The sequence below is a fragment of the Sphaerodactylus townsendi genome, linkage group LG11 (assembly GCF_021028975.2).
Source record: "Sphaerodactylus townsendi isolate TG3544 linkage group LG11, MPM_Stown_v2.3, whole genome shotgun sequence".
NCBI lineage: Eukaryota > Metazoa > Chordata > Lepidosauria > Squamata > Sphaerodactylidae > Sphaerodactylus > Sphaerodactylus townsendi.
The window spans coordinates 77162803-77180733 of record NC_059435.1 but is presented as its reverse complement, the minus strand read 5'-3'; the positions used below and the strand labels follow the sequence as shown (position 1 = coordinate 77180733).

Here is a 17931-nt window from a genome sequence, read left to right as displayed (position 1 = left end):
GGTGTCCGGTTGCTTTTTTCCTGGTTACCCTAAGAACAGTAGGCATGGCCTAGTAAGGAGGAAGCTCTTGCCAGCCAGCTCTCTTGACATGAAGCCTGTTGTCTGTCTTTCAGGGCCTACACAGTGTCTTTATTGTATGGGTCTCCTCCTTTATGGGCTGCCTAGTAATCTGAAAACATCACTTAAATGCAGCCAGAGAATATTGAGATGGATTCAGCATAAAGCCCCTCCCCCCCCCAATGCAAAATATTATCACCAGCCTTAGGGTTATAGCACTTTTCCCTTTTCCTTGGGAAGGGGGTGTTGTCACTCAAAGCAAGCTGTTAGCAAGAGATGCCTCCAGTAAACAGGGAATTTAAGTGCTGCTCAAGGACATGTTTCATGTATGACGCAAAAGGTTCCTTTACCCGGAGAAATGGCTAGCCGGAATTCTCCCCTGTAACTGGATCCAGGTCATGTATCACAGTGGGTGATTTCCAGTCTGAATTGTGCTAAACCTCAGGCTGTTCTGGTATGCAAGGCCACGAAAGGCGTTCTCGCTTTGGCGGCTGGCTGTCTTGCCATACAGGCTTCGTCAGATGCTGAGCAAGGTAAAGGTTGAGAAATGCTCTGCATCTTTGGAGCTCAGCTGTTCCTGGGGGACTGGATTGACGCCAATCAAAACGGGGTGATCTACCAAGCTTCACGTGCTGCTGCTAGGTTGCGCAAGGCCACTCAATCAGTCATGGCCTGCCGGGTTCCACTTCAAGTCCAGCACTGAGGCAGCAAAGCATGTTCTGGTGCAAAAGGAGTGGCTTGCATTTATCTTCAGTTTCCAGCCACCGACGATTACATCTTGAACCAGCGTCTGCAAAGCTGAATTGTTCTGTTTCTTCCTTAATATGTTGCATTTTAAAAAATATTTGTCATTGGGAGTGAAATGATCGTAACCACACAAGATTGAATTTCACGATCTTTAATATACATTCTGCTGCCAGTCCTGAGAAGTACCCTGAGTAGCACCATTTTCCGTAGATATGCCCCCACCCCCTGCTGCAGCAGCCGCCGCCTACCTCCTGCAAGTTGTGGTCTGTGAAGGAATGAAACCTACACCTCAGCTACTGAGCAACCACACTAGTTACCTATTAGCTTCTAGGTTATAATTTCAGACATTTGTGCAATCTTTTTGAAGTACTAAATGGCTTTGGTCCCGTGCACGTTCAGAAGCCAGCCTAAGCGGCGAGAAACTGTTGGATTGAGAAATATTGGGCGTAGTCCCTGGGCCAAGCAGAAACTCCAGGATGCTGTCACTCTCCCCTTGCCCCCCCCCCACCCCCCAATCAAAAACCATGGAGTTCTCAGACTTTGGGAGAAATGGCTCCTCATCTGGTCTGAGCTCCTAAGAGCTCCCTTCCTCACATTACTGACAGGGGTGATTTCGGTGGCTGGAAGAGCTAGTACTGCTCAGCTCTTGCCTCCCCAGGATCTGGACACCCGGGGTCCTTCATCTGGCAGGTGGACTACCTGGATTTTGTTAATAGACACACCAGTTCTGGAAACGCCTGAGCTCAGTAGTTGTGTGCTGACCATTGGGCTCTTAGAAACTGCTTCCCCCCCCTTCCCTTTTTTTTTCTTATTTCCCAAAGAATCAGGATGGTGACCCACTCAGATTTTAATTAAATTTATTAATCCTTTCCTTTTTCAGAAATCTGTTATTACTCATAATTGTACAAATCAATTTTAAAAGTCAATAAATAAATAAAAGTTCTGTTGTGGTGTGAGCAAAGAAAGTAAGACCCTGCTCCGGGCAGCTGAGGGAAGCCCTTTCCCAAGAAGATGCATTTGTTAGAACCATCTTTAAAAAGCAGTCTCAAATTTCTTCCCAAAGGAGAACAGCTACAAAAATACACATGAATTTATACCCTGAGTTTTCCACTCTGCAGCCCATAATTCCAGAGGTGGGATCCAGCAGGTTCTCACAGGTTCCCGAGAGTAGGTGACTAATTATTTGTGTGTGCCGAGAGGGGGTTACTAATGGGTGATTTTGCCACGTGATTTTTGCCTTAGTTACGCCCCTCCTCTCAGCAGTAGCGCACAGAACTTGAAGCAGTCTAGCAGGAGGTGCACCGGCGTGTGTGGCAGCCTGTGCCTGCGTGCATTCGTTTCCTGCCCAAGGACCAGCGCAACGGCTGTGTCCTTGCTACAGCCACGCCCAGGAATGCCCAGCCACGCCCCCGTCGTGCCCCGCCCAGCCCCATTGGCGCTATGTTAGTTTGAATCCCACCACCATGGGAACCTGTTACTAAAATTTGTGGATCCCACCACTACATAATTCCATTCTAGAATCAGAGGGCAGAAGCAGCAGCTTCCAAAAAGCTCTTTTCCCCCCCAAGGAAAGTAAATCCAGATTCTTTGTTGCTTGTTGCAGTAAAGATTCACACACACGCACACCCAGGATACTTTCCATCTTTTGACCCTCGTCTGTTCGTGTACCAGAGGAGAGAGTAGTTTCGTTTTTTCATAGTTTTGTTTTATTAAATTGCTTGCATTGTTTCTGACCCGCCCTGGGTTCCCAGACATCTGGTTGATATATAAATATTTCAGATAAATAAATAACTGAATATGGTGGCAGGAGCAGAAAGGTGATTGTTCACTAGCAAAAAACAACAGTTTTCACCATACTTGGCATCGAGGTATCCCTTTCAAGTGTTCAAAGTATTTGCATTGATTATGCGGCCACCCTTACAACCACCTTACAAGGAAGGCCAGGATTATCCCTCATAATGCCGAGGGGGAGAGAGTGGCTCGTGTGACTTTTGAATATGAAGCAACATTTGAATACGAGAACTCCCGAATGTCTTTGCTTCAGCTGTTCCCCACACCAGCTCTTGAAGAACAATCAGGCCACAAGACATCTACTCCAGATCCCACCACCCCAGGAGAGCGCTTGCTTTTTTCCAAGGAGTAACAGATAGGATGGCCCCAGAAAGCAATCCTTCGAGTTCTCCAAAAATTAAAACAGATCAACACTAAGTTCAGATGTATTGTCGAAGGCTTTCACGGCCGGAATCACTGAGGTGTTGTGGGGTTTCCGGGCTGTATGGCCGTGTTCCGATAGCATTTTCCTCTGAAGATGCCAGCCACAGATGCAGGCAAAATGTCGGGAGAAAATGCTACTGGAACATGGCCGTACAGCCCGGAAACCTCACAAAACACCACAAAGTTCAAAGCTCGTATAAGGGGATGGCTCTCAGTATCATTTAGGACAGATCGACAAAGAGGAATTGCCAGGGGCAGCCATGCAGGGGGCACGGAGGTCTGCCCAAAGATCCATCGTGCTGCATCCTGCCCACCCACCCACCCACCCCCCAGCTTCCAGGGCTCCAAAGAAGTTCCAGCTCAGCACCAGGAATGTCAAGGCACCATATTTTTTTTTTGCAAAGCAAGGCAAAAGCAGCCAATGCCCCCGGACTAGCTTCCCCCCGCACCCCTCGGAAGCAGCAGGGCCTTGCTTCTTTTCACCCAGGTCTCTCACTAGCATTGCATAGAGAGAAAAACACGTCTGCACATCAACACAGCAGCTCACCCAAAACGACTCTCAGGAATTCGATCTGTTCTTAGCACCCAAAGACCAAGTCAAGCAAGATTTTGTTTTTGTTTTGTTGGGGGGGGGGGGGGGGCTTCTTGACAGCAGAGTTCACAGGTCGGCAGGTGAGAGAGCAGCGATCTTACCTGTTGCCTGGCTGACTCCGGCCCGACTTTTTCTGACAGATACACAAATCATCCAGCCAACCTCCTGCCCCACCAGCCACTGGCGTCTCCAGGCCCCCACCTCACAAAGGAGCCTGAGGCAGTCGTTGGCTGGATGCAGCAGATGCCCAAGAATTGGCACCGCAGCAGTGCAGAGAGAGAGATCAGAGCGATCTGTGTGGACGCCTGTATTTCTTCACCCACCGCAGAAACACTTCCTGCCTGCCGGAGCAACACAAAGGGCCGTTTCACAGTGATTCCCATAGAACGGAAGCAGCACATGAGGTCACGAGGCCGCTCCGGAGTGTCTGATGGTTCCCCCTGCAAAGCAGAGATGAAGCCCAGGAGGGGAGCCGTGGTCCAGACTCACAGCTGGCCCACTCGCCACGGGGAGCCCAAGTCCAGCGAGCTGCCCCGGCAACTGAGCTCCTTCCTGGTCAACGTCACGCAGCCGGCCGAGTCCTTGCTCCGGAGTGATCGGGGATCCTCTGAAGCTTTCCGGGGCCCCTCGACGGGGCCTCTGTCCTCCTCACGCTACCTGGACTGAGCAAGGATGACCTGCTTGAACCACCGGCTGACCGCCCAGTCCACGCGCAGCACCAGGCCGATGCCCAGCAGGAGGAAGAGGCTGCTCACCATGAAGCCCAGAGCCTCAAAGAGGAACCTGGAAGTGGGAAAGAGGCACCCAGTGAAGGGCTTTGCAGGCCCATGCTGGCAGGGGCTGATGGGAACAGTAGTCCATGAACATCTGGAGTGCCATAGGTTCACGACCACTGACCTAGAGCAGTGGTGGCGAACCTTTGGCACTCCAGATGTTCATGGACTACAATTGGCCATGCTGGCAGGGGCTGATGGGAATTGTAGTCCATGAACATCTGGAGTGCCATAAGTTCACCACCACTGACCTAGAGATACCAGCTGGACATCTGGTAAGCAAAGACTGAAGTCAGAGTGAGCGTCCTCCTCTAGCACAACCCCCTGGTTTCAACACAAGAAATCCATAGAGAAAAAATTCAGGGCCACACAGAGAAGAAAAACAGAAGTTTGGATTTATACACCGTCTTTCTCTCCTGTAAGGAGTATCAAAGTGACATACAAATTCCTTCCCCACAACAGACACCATAAGAAGGAGCCTGCTGGGTCAGACCAGAGTCCATCTAGTCCAGCACTCTGCTACTCGCAATGGCCCAACAGGTGCCTTGGGGAGCTCACATGCAGGAGGTGAAAGCAATGGCCTTCTGCTGCTGCTGTTGCTCCCGAGCACCTGGTCTGCTAAGGCATTAGCAATCTCAGATCAAGGAGGATCAAGATTGGTAGCCAGAGATCGACTTCTCCTCCATAAATCTGTCCAAGCCCCTTTGAAAGCTATCCAGGTTAGTGGCCATCACCACCTCCCGTGGCAGCATATTCCAAACACCAATCACACGTGGCGTGAAGAAGTGTTTCCATGTGAGGTAGGTGGGGCTGAGACCGTTCTGAGAGGACTGGGCATAGCCCAAGGTCACCCAGCAGGCTACATGTGGAGCAGAGGGGGAAACAAATCCATTTCACCAAATCAGAGCCCACCGTTCATGTGGAGGAGTGGAAAATCAAGCCTGTTTCTCCAGATAAGAGTTCCCCACTCGAAAAAGAAGAAGAGGAGGAAGAGGAGTTTGGATTTATATCCCCCCTTTCTCTTCTGTAGGAGACTCAAAGGGGTTTACAATCTCCTTGCCCTTCCCCCCTCACAACAAACACCCTGTGAGGTAGGTGGGGCTGAGAGAGCTCCCAGAAGCTGTGACTAGCCCAAGGTCACCCAGCTGGTGTGTGTGGGAGTGCACAGGCTAATCTGAATTCCCCAGAGAAGCCTCCACAGCCCAGGCGGCAGAGCTGGGAATCAAACCCGGTTCCTCCAGATTAGATACACGAGCTCTTCACCTCCTACGCCACTGCTGCTTAACCACTTCCCCCCGCTGGCCCTCCAATCCCAGGTGACTAGAAAAAACCGCCTCAGTTACGTTAAAACATGGAATAAAAGCCCACCCCTGCCTACACAGAGCACAACGGTTCACACGGCACATTTGAATTCTGCAAGCAAAGTCCGGCCCCCTCCCCCTCCCCAGCAGGCACGAGCTCTGGAAACTCACTTTGGGGCAAACACCTTCCACACCATGAGGTGCCTCCTGAGGATCATGGCTGCCAGGACACACGCCAGCATCTGTGGGGAGAGAGGGGGAGGGGAGGGCTCAGAGAAAACAGCCTCCAGTGGCCCAGCATCCGACCTTGGCCCCGGGGCGGCTTCCTCTCTTCATCTGGCCTCTCCGGGGCTGCTTTTCCACAATAAAAGTGCTCAAAGCAGCTTACAAGTGGGGGGAAAGAAGTCAAGAAACAACAAGGAAGGATAAACGCCGGCAGCCTAAAATGGGTCGTTCTCCAACCGAGCAATAAACACCTGGGCCAAAACCACAACTGTTCCAGAACAGCCGTTCCAGAACAGGCCAGTCTTCAGGAGGCACAAAGTGGAGCTCTATGGTGCCAGAACAGCGGCTGGGAAGGGCTTCACACGGAGCCCCGCCCCCAGAGTTCCCCCCACAGACCTCAGAGAACGGGAAGAAATGCAGGCGTGGCAGCCCCTGCCGGGGCACGAGCCACAAGTGGCTAGGCAGGGCAAAGCCGAGATGGAGCCCAGAAGCATTCTGGGAAGCGGTGCAGCTGGTCCAGATTGGCTTAACGGCCAGTCCCAGTTAGTGTTCTGGTAGCTACACTTTGAATCTGCTGAAGTGCTTCCAAGGGAAGCCCCACGTGCAGGAGGATGCAGTAGTCCAACCAGGACATTTCAGGCCCCTGATCCACCTCATCCTAGACTGGGTGAGTTGCTCGCCACATTGCTTGCCACAGTCTGCAGCAGAGGCGTTCCTCCCATTGGGCAAAGTGGGCAGCTGCCCAGGGCGCCACCTTGTGGTGGGCGACAAAATTGCAGGTTCGTTTGTGGGGGATTTTGTATTTTCAGTGTTTTCCCGTTTTTGGCCTGCAGGGGGCGCAGATTTTAGGCTAGCAGCACCAAAATTTCAGGGATTTTTTGGGAGACTCTCCTGATGATATGACCTGGGTTTGGTGAGGTTTGGTTTAGGGAGTCCAAAGTTATGGACTCCCAAAGGGAGTGCCCCATCTCCCATTGTTTCCAATGGGAGCTAATAGGAGATGGGGGCTACACCTTTGAGGGTCCATAACTTTGGACCCCCTGAACCAAACTTCACCAAACCTGGGTGGTATCATCAGTAGGGTCTCACGAAGATACTCTGAAATTTTGGTGCTGCTATCTTAACAATTGCACACCTGACGACAGGCACCGCCTAAATTTCCCCAGATTCTCTATTTAAATCCAGATTTGTGAGTTGGGGGATGTTCTATAATGTGATGGTGACTTAGAAACGATCTGGTGGAAAAAATCATTGTTTGATCACGGTGGGGGAGGGCAGCCGCCCGGGGGGGGAATTAAACTCAGGTTTTGCCCAGGGCTCCAGTTTGCCCAGGTACGCCTCTGGTCTGCAGTCCGGGACAACCTGTATGCTTCAGGGCCCAGCAGCAAAATAAAGCCTTCCCCAGTAAGGCCATAGATGGCATGTAGGACGCAGGGAGTAGAGCTCCCAAAAAGGGGATGAATCCTACTGGCCGGCCGGCTGGCCTGGGAGCACATGCAGCTGGTTTCCAAAGGTGTTCCAGAACCGAGGCAACATAGGCATTGCCAGCCGGGCATACCTGAAGCCCCAGAACAAGCAGGTACTTCAGCCCCAACTGCAGGAGCGCCACAGAAAACCGCTCGGGGGCTTCCCGCAGCCTCATCTCCATCAGCCGTTCTTCGCGGTCATCTTCTGCCCCGCTCTCCGGGGTCCCGCTCTGGGGGCCGGGCTTCTCGCAGACAAAGGGCCACAGCAGCAGCAGAGGGCAGCCAACTGCCTCGGGAGGAAGAGAAGGAGCGGGTCACTGGGAGCCCTCGTGACTCCAGATAAAACACCCCGCAGGCCAAGGAAGGTGGGTGGCACAGTTAACCCTGCCGTGTGTTGTCGAAGGCTTTTCAAGGCCGGATTCAACTGGTTGTGGTGGGCTTTCTGGGGGGCTGTGTGGCCGTGGTCTGGTGGATCTTGTTCCTAACGTTTCGACTGCCTCTGTGGCCGGCACCTTCAGAAGTGTATCGCAGAGGGAAGTGTGCACGTCCCGCTCTGAGTCTCCAGAGATGTCCCCCTCCACCTGGCTCCCTGGGAGGTCATTTGCCTGCTACTCGTGATACGCAGCTACCTACAGGTGCTCGAAGAATCTCTGCCACGTGAACATATTTGCACGTGTCCCTGTAATGGGCAGAGGACCAGGAAGTTGCCTGCTTGGGTGCTGTGTGGTTTCCGGGCTGTATGGCCGTGTTCCAGCAGCATTCTCTCCTGACGTTTCACCTGCTAGAACACGGCCATACAGCCCAGAAACAACACAACACCCAAGTGATTCCGGCCGTGAAAGCCTTTGACAATACAAGTTGCCTGCTGCTTGCAGCCCCCACCGCCCTCAGCTCTTGGGCTATCCAGCCATGCAGGCCAGGGGCTCTGCCTCTCAGCCTCAGGACAAACCCAGCATCTCCCGGCCCCTGCCTGTTCCAGGCCTTGTGCTTCGGTTCACGGAACCACGAGAGCCAATCCCAGACAACTCACACGCAAAGAGGATGTGGGAGGCAAAGGTGTTGGCCCCGACCAGGAGAGCAGGTATCAGGTTGCTGCTGTGCCCCTGCTGGAACCCGACAAAGGCCGCGTTCCAGTGGATGGCAGGGAAGACGGGCTGGTGGCCGGTGGCATAGAAGAACTGGGCAGCGGCAAGAGCCCAGCCGACGAGGGCTTCCCAGGGCACCGTGAAGGGATCTGAGGGGAGGGGGAAGAAAATCAACCACGGCGAAGCACACAGCGGAAGCTGAAATGCAGGACATAAGAACATAAGAACAAGCCAGCTGGATCAGACCAGAGTCCATCTAGTCCAGCTCTCTGCTACTCGCAGTGGCCCACCAGGTGCCTTTGGGAGCTCATGTGCAGGATGTGAAAGCAAGGGCCTTCTGTGGCTGTTGCTCCCGATCACCTGGTCTGTTAAGGCATTTGCAATCTGAGATCAAGGAGGATCAAGATTGGTAGCCATAAATCGACTTCTCCTCCATAAATCTGTCCAAGCCCTTTTTAAAGCTATCCAGGTGAGTGGCCATCACCACCTCCTGTGGCAGCATATTCCCTAACCCTAACCCAATCACACGTTGCGTGAAGAAGTGTTTCCTTTTATTGGTCCTAATTCTTCCCCCCAGCATTTTCAATGGATGCCCCCTGGTTCTAGTATTGTGAGAAAGAAAGAAAAATTTCTCTCTATCAACTTTTTCTACCCCATGCATAATTTTGTAGACTTCAATCATATCCCCCCTCAGCCGCCTCCTCTCCAAACTAAAGAGTCCCAAATACTGCAGCCTCTCCTCATAAGGAAGGTGCTCCAGTCCCTCAATCATCCTCGTTGCCCTTCTCTGCACTTTTTCTATCTCCTCAATATCCTTTTTGAGATGTGGCGACCAGAACTGAACACAGTCCTCCAAGTGCGGTTGCACCACGGCTTTGTATAAGGGCATGACAATCCTTGCAGTTTTATTCTCAATTCCTTTCCTAATGATCCCCAGCATGGAGTTTGCCTTTTTCACAGCTGCCATGCATTGAGTTGACATTCCCATGGAACTATCAACTAAGACGCCCAAATCCTTTTCCAGGACGCTGGGCTTGGGGTGCTGCCCAGCCCCCAGCAGTGGCCCCGCCCCTGCCACAAGAGGCCCCCTCCCTTGCACCCCTTGACTCACCAGCCTGCGGGGTCATGGCCACGGCACAGGAGCGCATCCCCAGTAAGGCGAAGGCCTCGAGGAAGAGCAGCAGGAAGGCCAGGCTCAGCCGCTCGCTGTGCAGCGTCAGCAGCAGGAAGCCCAGCAGGGCCAGGCAGGTGAGCAGGGCGGCCGAGTAGACGCTGCCCAGCCCGTAGGCGGCCACGGCAGCCCTGCCGCCAGTCTTGGCCCGGTCCAGCCGGCTCTTCAGGGACTGCTGCATGCGGTGGTAGAGCTGCGGGATGACCTGCTGCAGCTCCTCCTGAGAGCTAGGGAGCGGGATGGGCCTGCCCGTCGTGGCCGCCTCCCGGCCGTCCTTCACAAAGACCATGACGGGGTCCCAAAGCACCAGCACCAGGCCAGCCGCCACCAGGACAAAGACGCTCCACGGAAAGGCCTCCAGCGCCAGCTGCGCCCACGCGTGGGCTTTGACCAAGGCCTCCTCGGCCCCGGAGGTCATGGCCCAGTAGCCGCCGATGCAGACGGCCAGCAGGGGAAACCCCCAGCGCACGAAGAGCACCGGGGCGCTGGGGCTGTTCAGGTTGCCGTAGTGGCGTAGCCAGGCACGCGCCCCCCACGTCAGACCCACCAGCACGGCCAAACAGAGCACGTAATAGAAGTTCTTGGCTTGCGGGTCCTGCAGACGGGACAGCGGGGCCACGAGGGTCGAGGAGCGGCAGTGGGGGGTTTCCTCACGGCACTGCCGGAAGAGCCCCGAAAGCCGTGCGCAGGCGAGGGTGACGCCCTGCATGCCGAGCAGCCGCCGGGACAGAGGCGAGTCCTCCAGCCGGCCTTCCCAGTGGAGCCGCCCGACCAGAAGCAACGCCACGGAAATGAGCAGGAAAGGTGCCACGTGGGCCTCGGCCATCACAAAACTGTCAGAGAACATTGCTCCGCAGCGAATCAGGAGGATGCTGAAGGGGAGAGCCAGGCCCGCCCACGCCCACAGCCTCTGCGCCAGGCCAGCGCCTCTGGATACGGGACGGGCACCAGCCAAGCGGCACCTCCAGGGCCGCCTGGCCCAGCAATGCCAGAAGAACCCGCACTGGGACGCTGCTGCCCCCCACGAAGACACCAAGATGAAGTCTGCTTCAGCCCAGCCCCAGAGGTGAGCCAGGCCCAGCACAGACGCCCCCGCCAGCCCCCAGAGCAGCGGGTAGACGAGGAGATGCCGATAGGAGAAGCTGAAGGTAGAGGCCACGTGGGAGGCCACGCAGCACAGCAGGCAGGACGAGGCCAGGAGGGCGCAGCCGGCCACCATGCAGGCCGGCTGGAAGCGGGCCCAGGACTCCTCGCACACGGCCCGGGCCCCTCGCAGGTATTGCCTGAAGCGGCCCTGCAGGTCCTCCATCTCTGACAGTGCCGGACGGCCAGCCTGGGCCAGGAGCCTCCCGTAGTCCTCCACAGCAGAGGAAAACTGCTCCTGGAGACGTTGCAGCTTCTCTGCCGAGAGGTCCTGAGCAGCCAGAGAGTAGGACTGCAGGAAGCGGTTCACCTGTGGAGGGAAGCAAGCACAGGAGTCACCTTCAGGGCAAGGACCCCGGAGGGGATCCACCGACATTGCAGCAGCCAGAGCAGCAGTGGCCTAGTGGTTAAGAGCAGGTACACCCTAATCTGGAGAACCAGGTTTGGTTCCTGGCTCTGCCACTTGAGCTGTGGAGGCTTATCTGGCGAACCAGATTAGCCTGTGCACTCCAACATACACCAGCTGGGAGACCTTGGGCTAGTCACAGTTCTTCGGAGCTCTCTCAGCCCCATCCACCTCACAGGGTGTTTGTTGTGGGGGTGGGGGGTGGGAGGAAAGGCGATTGTAAGCCCCTTGAGTCTCCTTACAGGAGAGAAGGGGGGGTATAAATTCAAACTTACTCAGAACTAGTGGGTCTATACCAGTGATGGCGAACCTATGGCACGGGTGCCAGAGGTGGCACTCGGAGCCCTTTCTGTGGGCACGCACCCACAGAGTTCATCATGTGGGGGGCGGAAAATCACACACACACACACACACCCACACACACACATCTAGGCTGGCCTGGGCCACTGAGCACAATGTGCGTGCACTGCAGTGAGCAGGGAGGACTCAGCTGGCGGGCCTGGTGCTTGTGCTCCGAGGGGCTGCTGCCTGGGGGGGGAGGCAGAAGAGACAGAGATGCTAGAGAGGCACCGAGCAGTGCGCGTGGGACTTGTTGGAGGCTAGAGCAGGCTGGCCCCTGCTCAAACGGGTGGGGCGGAGGAAGAGGGAGCCACCGTTTTTTTCTAAACTAAAACCTCAGCATTCAGGTTCAATTGCCAGGTTGGCACTTTGTGATAAATAAGTGGGGTTTGGATTGCAATTTGGGCACTCGGTCTCAAAAAGGTTCGCCATCACTGGTCTATACCAAGTCCTTTCTAGTCCACCTGTCGAATTTAAGGTCCCCAGTACCTGAGGAAGTGAGCGCTGAGGAACAACTTGCTTCCAAGTCAACAAAATTGCTCCTTTCAGCAAGAATGGTCCGGAGGCCCAACTGGAGCGAAGTGCCATTTCCCCAGGAGTCCACGGATTCTCTCTTCCACAGAAAAGAAACGGGAACCTTTGCCCCGAAAGGCAACTGGGCTACGAACAGGTGAAAGGAGACAACTGCTCTCACCTGTCGGGCATTGATGCTGTACGCAGCCAGCTGGGCCAGGCCTGAGGAGACGGCATCCCCCTCCACTGCAAAGAGCTCTGCCATCACCTCTCCAATGTTGCTGTAAGGAATCGGCACGCCCAGGAGCAAGGCCAGCGTGGGAACCAGGTTCACCTGTGGGACGGTCTCTGGCTCCTGGGGGGAGAGAGATGGGGGGGGAAACGTCAGACAGGGTGGACTTTCGAAATCGGGGAAGCAGCCCAACTGTGCCGTGTCGGGGGACAGCGAAACCCACAAGGAACCCTAAGGAAGCACCACACACAACAGTTAGCCTCACCACCTTTCAACCACTTATTCCTGGGTTCCCCCCCACTCCGCCAGAGAGAACGCCCTGTGTATGCAATACCCAAATTTAAAGTAATCAAGAACGCGCAGGCAGACTGGGAGAGAGGAAGAGCAGGCCCCCTTTGTCCCACCTGCCTCCTTCTCCAAGAGCTGTTCTTGTTTGTCCCAGGTACAGGATGCAGGCAAAGGGCAGTTCCCTCATTTTCTTCACTGATACCCCATCTTTCTTCCCAGTGAAGACCCAAATCTGTTTACATAAGAACAAGCCAGCTGGATCAGACCAGAGTCCATCTAGTCCAGCTCTCTGCTACTCGCAGTGGCCCACCAGGTGCCTTTGGGAGCTCACAAGCAGGATGTGAAAGCAGTGGCCTTCTGCGGCTGCTGCTCCCGAGCCCCTGGTCTGTTAAGGCATTTGCAGTCTCAAATCAAAGAGGATCAAGATTGGTAGCCATAAATCGACTTCTCCTCCATAAATCTCTCCAAGCCCCTTTTAAAGCTATCCAGGTGAGTGGCCATCACCACCTCCTTTACGCTGCTCTCCTCTGCTCCATGTTATTTCCATAATAACCCTGTAAGGTAGGTTTGGCTGGGAGACCACCCAGCGAGTCTCCATAGCATGAGTGGGGACCAGGGTCTCCCAGATTCCAGCCCAGTGGTGTTCTGGAACTAGTTGTCTGCATCGACCCAAAAGTCATCACAAGACCAGGAAGTGCAAAGATTCCTCTGCAGAGCAGTTCCAACGTACGCAACACCCCACGTACCTCAGGGGGAGGGTTCTGGAACAGCGGGGCTTTGCTATAGAGAAAAAGGGCTGCGCCGACCTCCTCCTCGCTGTCTCCCCCGTGGTCCCCGGTGCTCGTCATGCCGTGGTCCCCTGCCACAATGAGCAGTGTGTCATTCGCCAGGTGGTCAACCAAAGACCTGCCCATCAACAAAGCCAGACTTCAGTCGCCACCCTGCATCAATCCCACGGTTGCGGTGGATGCCTGGTAGCAGCCACACTTGGCCCGCCAGAGCAGTTCTCTGTCTAGTGCACTCAGTTTTTGGCACACAAAACACACCAGCTCTGGAGTCACTCATCTACACATTCAGGAGTCCAGGACTCTGAACCTCAGAACTGCCTACTCCAGGGGTGTCCAACTCTGGTGCTTCAGATGTTCATGGACTACAATTCCCATCAGCCCCTGCTGGCATGACCAATTAGCCCCTGATGGCATGGCTTCAGGTGTTCATGGACTACAATTCCCATCAGCCCCTGCTGGCATGACCAATTAGCCCCTGATGGCATGGCTTCAGGTGTTCATGGACTACAATTCCCATCAGCCCCTGCTGGCATGGCCAATTAGCCCTGCTGGCATGGCTTCAGATGTTCATGGACTACAATTCCCATCAGCACGTGCTGGCATGGCCAATTAGCCCCTGCTGGCATGGCTTCAGATGTTCATGGACTACAATTCCCATCAACCCCTGCTGGCATGGCCAATTAGCCCCTGCTGGCATGGCTTCAGGTGTTCATGGACTACAATTCCCATCAGCCCCTGCTGGCATGGCCAATTAGCCCCGGCTGGCATGGCTTCAGGTGTTCATGGACTACAATTCCCATCAGCCCCTGCTGGCATGGCTTCAGGTGTTCATGGACTACAATTCCCATCAGCCCCTGCTGGCATGACCAATTAGCCTTGCCAGCAGGGGCTGATGGGAACTGTAGTCCATGAACATCTGAAGTACCAGAGTTGGACACCCCTGGCCTACTCCAACTGGCAGACAGTCTCCAAGGAGCCAGAAAACAGAGTCTTTCCCATTCCTGCTTCCACAGGTCCTGGAATGGGGGATTCTTCTGGCAACGGAGCATGCAAAGGTCGTGCCCCATAATGGGCCGCTGGAGCTGGTCCAGCTGCTTTGCCCCGTGCAGTGCAGCACGTGATATGGTCACAAGAGGTCATGGGTGACCGGCAAATTAGTCCCCAGTTCTTTAGACTGAGGGCCCTTCCCAAGGGGACTGGAGCTGGGGCAGCCGTTCAAGGACCCTAAGAGACTATGAGGGTCCCAGCCCACGGGCGGTAAGACAGCGACATCATCCAGAGAAGCAGAAGAGAACCATGAATCCCCTGACTCCCCATTCACATGTAGGATGTTCCTTTCAGGGACCAGATGTAGGGGCACCTCTGGGAATATGGAGTCAATACGAACAAGGATATGCTGGGGTGTTGTGGGTTTTCCGGGTTGTATGTCCGTGTTCCAGCGGCATTTTCTCCAGACATTTCACGTGTATCTTTGGCTGGCGGACACCGATGAAGGCGAAACGTCAGGAGAAAATGGTACTGGAACATGGCCATACAACCCGGAAAACCCACAACCCCCTGGTGATTCCGGCCGTGAAGGCCCTCGACGATACAAAGAATATGCTCCTCTCTGGCCTCTGTCCAACCTAATCCACCCCAGAACAGAGACAATCTGTGTGTGCAGAATACCTAACTGGCATCAGCTCCAGCTATTAGGAAATATATACTGAAATATAAGAATACGCATGGTTGGAATAAAAGCAGCAGGGCTTTGGGGTAACGTGTCCCCCCCCCCCAAAAAAATGTCACCCACCTGAGCATGGCGTCCATCTGGGAGAGCTTCTTGGCCATTTCCGGGTGATCGGGCCCATGTTTATGGCCGCAGTGATCCACGCCCAAGAAGTGAGCGATCAGCACGTCCCACTCTCCAGCATCCACTGTTCGGATGACAAAGGCAAGGAGAGGGCGTGAGACCCTGAAGGGGGCTCTTGTGCTGCCCCTGCCCCACCCCCATGCGCCAGCCAGGCCAACAGCCCTGACCCCGCCTCACAGTGTTATGGCTCAGCCTGGTCTAGGTGGGGACCCCTGGGAGGAAGGCTCAGATGGAGGAGGAGGAGGAGGAAGAGGAGAAGAGAAGAGAAGAGAAGGAGAAGAAGAAGAAGAAGAAGAAGAAGAAGAAGAAGAAGAAGAAGAAGAAGGAGAAGAAGAAGAAGAAGGAGAAGAAGAAGAAGAAGAAGGAGAAGAAGAAGAGGAGGAGGAGGAGGAAGAGGAGGAGGAGGAGAAGAAGAGGAGGAGGAGGAAGAGGAAGAAGAAGAGGAGGAGGAAGAGAGAGAAGAAGAGGAGGAGTAGTTTGGATTTATATCCCCCCTTTCTCTCCTGCAGGAGACTCAAAGGGGCTGACAATCTCCTTGCCCTTCCCCCCTCACAACAAACACCCTGTGAGGTGGGTGGGGCTGAGAGAGCTCCGAGAAGCTGTGACTAGCCCAAGGTCACCCAGCTGGCGTGTGTGGGAGTGCACAGGCTAATCTGAATTCCCAGATAAGCCTCCACAGCTCAGGCGGCAGAGCTGGGAATCAAACCCGGTTCCTCCAGATTAGAATTCACCTGCTCTTAACCTCCTATGCCACTGCTGCTCAGGAGGGGACAGTTTTGGTTCCAGGACCCTCGCCAACGCACAGCCTGACCAGTCATTAGTCCCTGCAGGACCAGGTCTAGCGACTCCAGCAGCTTTCTGTTGCATTTTGAGATTTCAGATGCTCTCATTTGTATCTCAGCTGTTGTGGGTCTGTTTTGCTTCATGCTGGTGCCACAACCCACTATGAGCCCTGCACTGTGATGCAGGCAAGATGCATTTTTGTTTAGTACTGGGAGCTGGGAGGCCTGCAGTGAAGTTGGCAGGCACACAGACACATCCTGCGTTTAACTTCCAGCCGTCCAGCACCGTGGCTGGCACCGCAGCTACTCAAGAGCCCGAAGCCTTCCAGGAAACGGAGCTCTCCAAGGTGGTTCGCAAGGTGACCTCTCTCTCCTCGGCTGCTGTGCACCAAGCCAGGCCTGGCCCTCCACCAGATGAACCTGCGTTTGCCGGGCTGCAAGTCCAGCATCTCCTTGCGAACCAGCTGGCCTTTCCAGAGAGCCCCCCTTTGAAGAGTCTCTAGCTGCTCCCAAGGTGGCTCCAAGCACAGCCTGTAGAGCCAAGCACCTGTGGGTTGCAGGTGGCGCAAGATGCCAATGAGCCCCTTCACCTGTGGGCTGCAGGTGGCGCAAGATGCCAATGAGCCCCCTCACCTGTGGGCTGCAGGTGGCGCAGGATGCCAATGAGCCCCCTCACCTGTGGGCTGCAGGTGGCGCAGGATGCCAATGAGCCCCCTCACCTGTGGGCTGCAGGTGGCGCAGGATGCCAATGAGCCCCCTCACCTGTGGGCTCCAGGTGGCGCAAGATGCCGTCGTCCACAGTGTGCAGGTCCTTCACGTTGAAGGAAGGGAAGAAGTGGGCCTGGGTGAAGGCGCCGGGGAAGAGCCCGTCCCACGTGTCGTCGCCCATGAAGACCACCCTCTTGCCTGCGGGGGGGGGGGGGAGGAGAGAGGCTCGGTTAGAGGGTGTTTCCGCCGCCGCCGCCCCCCGCCCGGCCCTGGCCGCCCCCCGCGCACCGTTCTGGGCCAGCTGGGCCAGCAGGTTGTCCTCGCGGATGGCGTAGGAGGCGAAGTTGCTGCCGGCGTCGACGAAGGTGGGCAGGGAGCCGGTGGCCAGGCCCTTCAGGCGCTGCAAGGTGGTGGTGGGCGCGTCGGCGCGGAAGCGGAACAGCCGCCCGCCGGCCCCGGACAGGCGCTCCAGCACCGGCAGGCGGCCGCGGAAGGGCGGCCTCGGCGCGGCGGGGTCCCGGGGCGGGCGGGCGAAGTCGAAGCGCAGCGCGTCGATCAGGACCAGCACGGCCCGCTCGAAGCGCCGCGGCAGCCAGCAGCCGGGCCCCCCGGAAGAAGGCGGCCAGGGAGGGAGCGGCGGGCCCGGCGGGCTCCGGCAGCCGCTGCGCTCGCCCAGCTCCACCCGCGACAGCAGGAAGCCGCGGGCGAAGAGGCCCAGCGCCGCCGCCGCCCCCAGCGCCGCCCACGCCACGAAGCCCAGCGCCGGCCAGCCGCCCATCCCGCACGCACGCCGCCGCCGCACGCCGGCCCGCGCCCGGAAGCGGAAACGCGCGCCCGAGAGAGGCCGGGCAAGAGCGGCCGAAGGGAGGGCGGCAGGGAGGGAGGAGAGCGCCCCCGCCAGGACGGAGGCCGCGCCGCACCCGCTTTCCGCCGCCCTGGGAAGGGGAGGGGACGGGCGAGCAACGCTGAGCGGCCCTGGCTGTCTCTCCTCCTGGGCCCGGGGAGAAGCAGCAGCGGCTGCCCTTCTTGCATTAACCCCGGGCCCCCGCCTCCGCAATGCTTAGGATCATAGAGTTGGAAGAGACCCCCCAGGGGCCATCAAGTCCAACCCCCTGCAATGCAAGAACACAGAATCAAAGCACTCCCATCTTCTATTAGCTCCCATTGGAAACAATGGAGGATGGGGGCACCCCCTTTGGGAGTCCATAACTTTGGACCCCCTGAACCAAACCTCACCAAACTCAGGTAG

At 56.0% G+C, this 17931-nt stretch overlaps 1 protein-coding gene across 1 annotated transcript; it reads right to left on the bottom strand.

Moving 5' to 3' along the window:
* Nucleotides 1–2219: 2219 nt before the first annotated feature.
* On the bottom strand, nucleotides 2220–17473 carry PIGO (phosphatidylinositol glycan anchor biosynthesis class O). Its single transcript, XM_048510948.1, has 10 exons — nucleotides 16971–17473; nucleotides 16737–16880; nucleotides 15133–15256; nucleotides 13299–13458; nucleotides 12214–12387; nucleotides 9572–11084; nucleotides 8406–8609; nucleotides 7468–7661; nucleotides 5856–5926; nucleotides 2220–4393 (listed from the first exon to the last, which is right to left on the bottom strand). The coding sequence occupies exons 1-10, from the start codon at nucleotides 17458–17460 to the stop codon at nucleotides 4264–4266; spliced, it is 3204 nt and encodes a 1067-aa protein (XP_048366905.1). The 5' UTR covers nucleotides 17461–17473; the 3' UTR covers nucleotides 2220–4263.
* Between the last annotated feature and the right edge of the window lie 458 nt (nucleotides 17474–17931).

What these genes read in the sequence shown, in the direction of transcription:
- PIGO (XM_048510948.1), bottom strand. Translation starts at nt 17,460, where the DNA reads ATGGGCGGCTGGCCGGCGCTGGGCTTCGTGGCGTGGGCGGCGCTGGGG. An exon ending in TCCAGAACCCTCCCCCTGAG is followed by an intron (nt 12,388 to 13,298) that starts GTACGTGGGGTG and finishes CTCTCCCCCCAG; the next exon opens with GAGCCAGAGACCGTCCCACA. An exon ending in TGCTTGTTCTGGGGCTTCAG is followed by an intron (nt 5,927 to 7,467) that starts GTATGCCCGGCT and finishes CTCTCCCCACAG; the next exon opens with ATGCTGGCGTGTGTCCTGGC.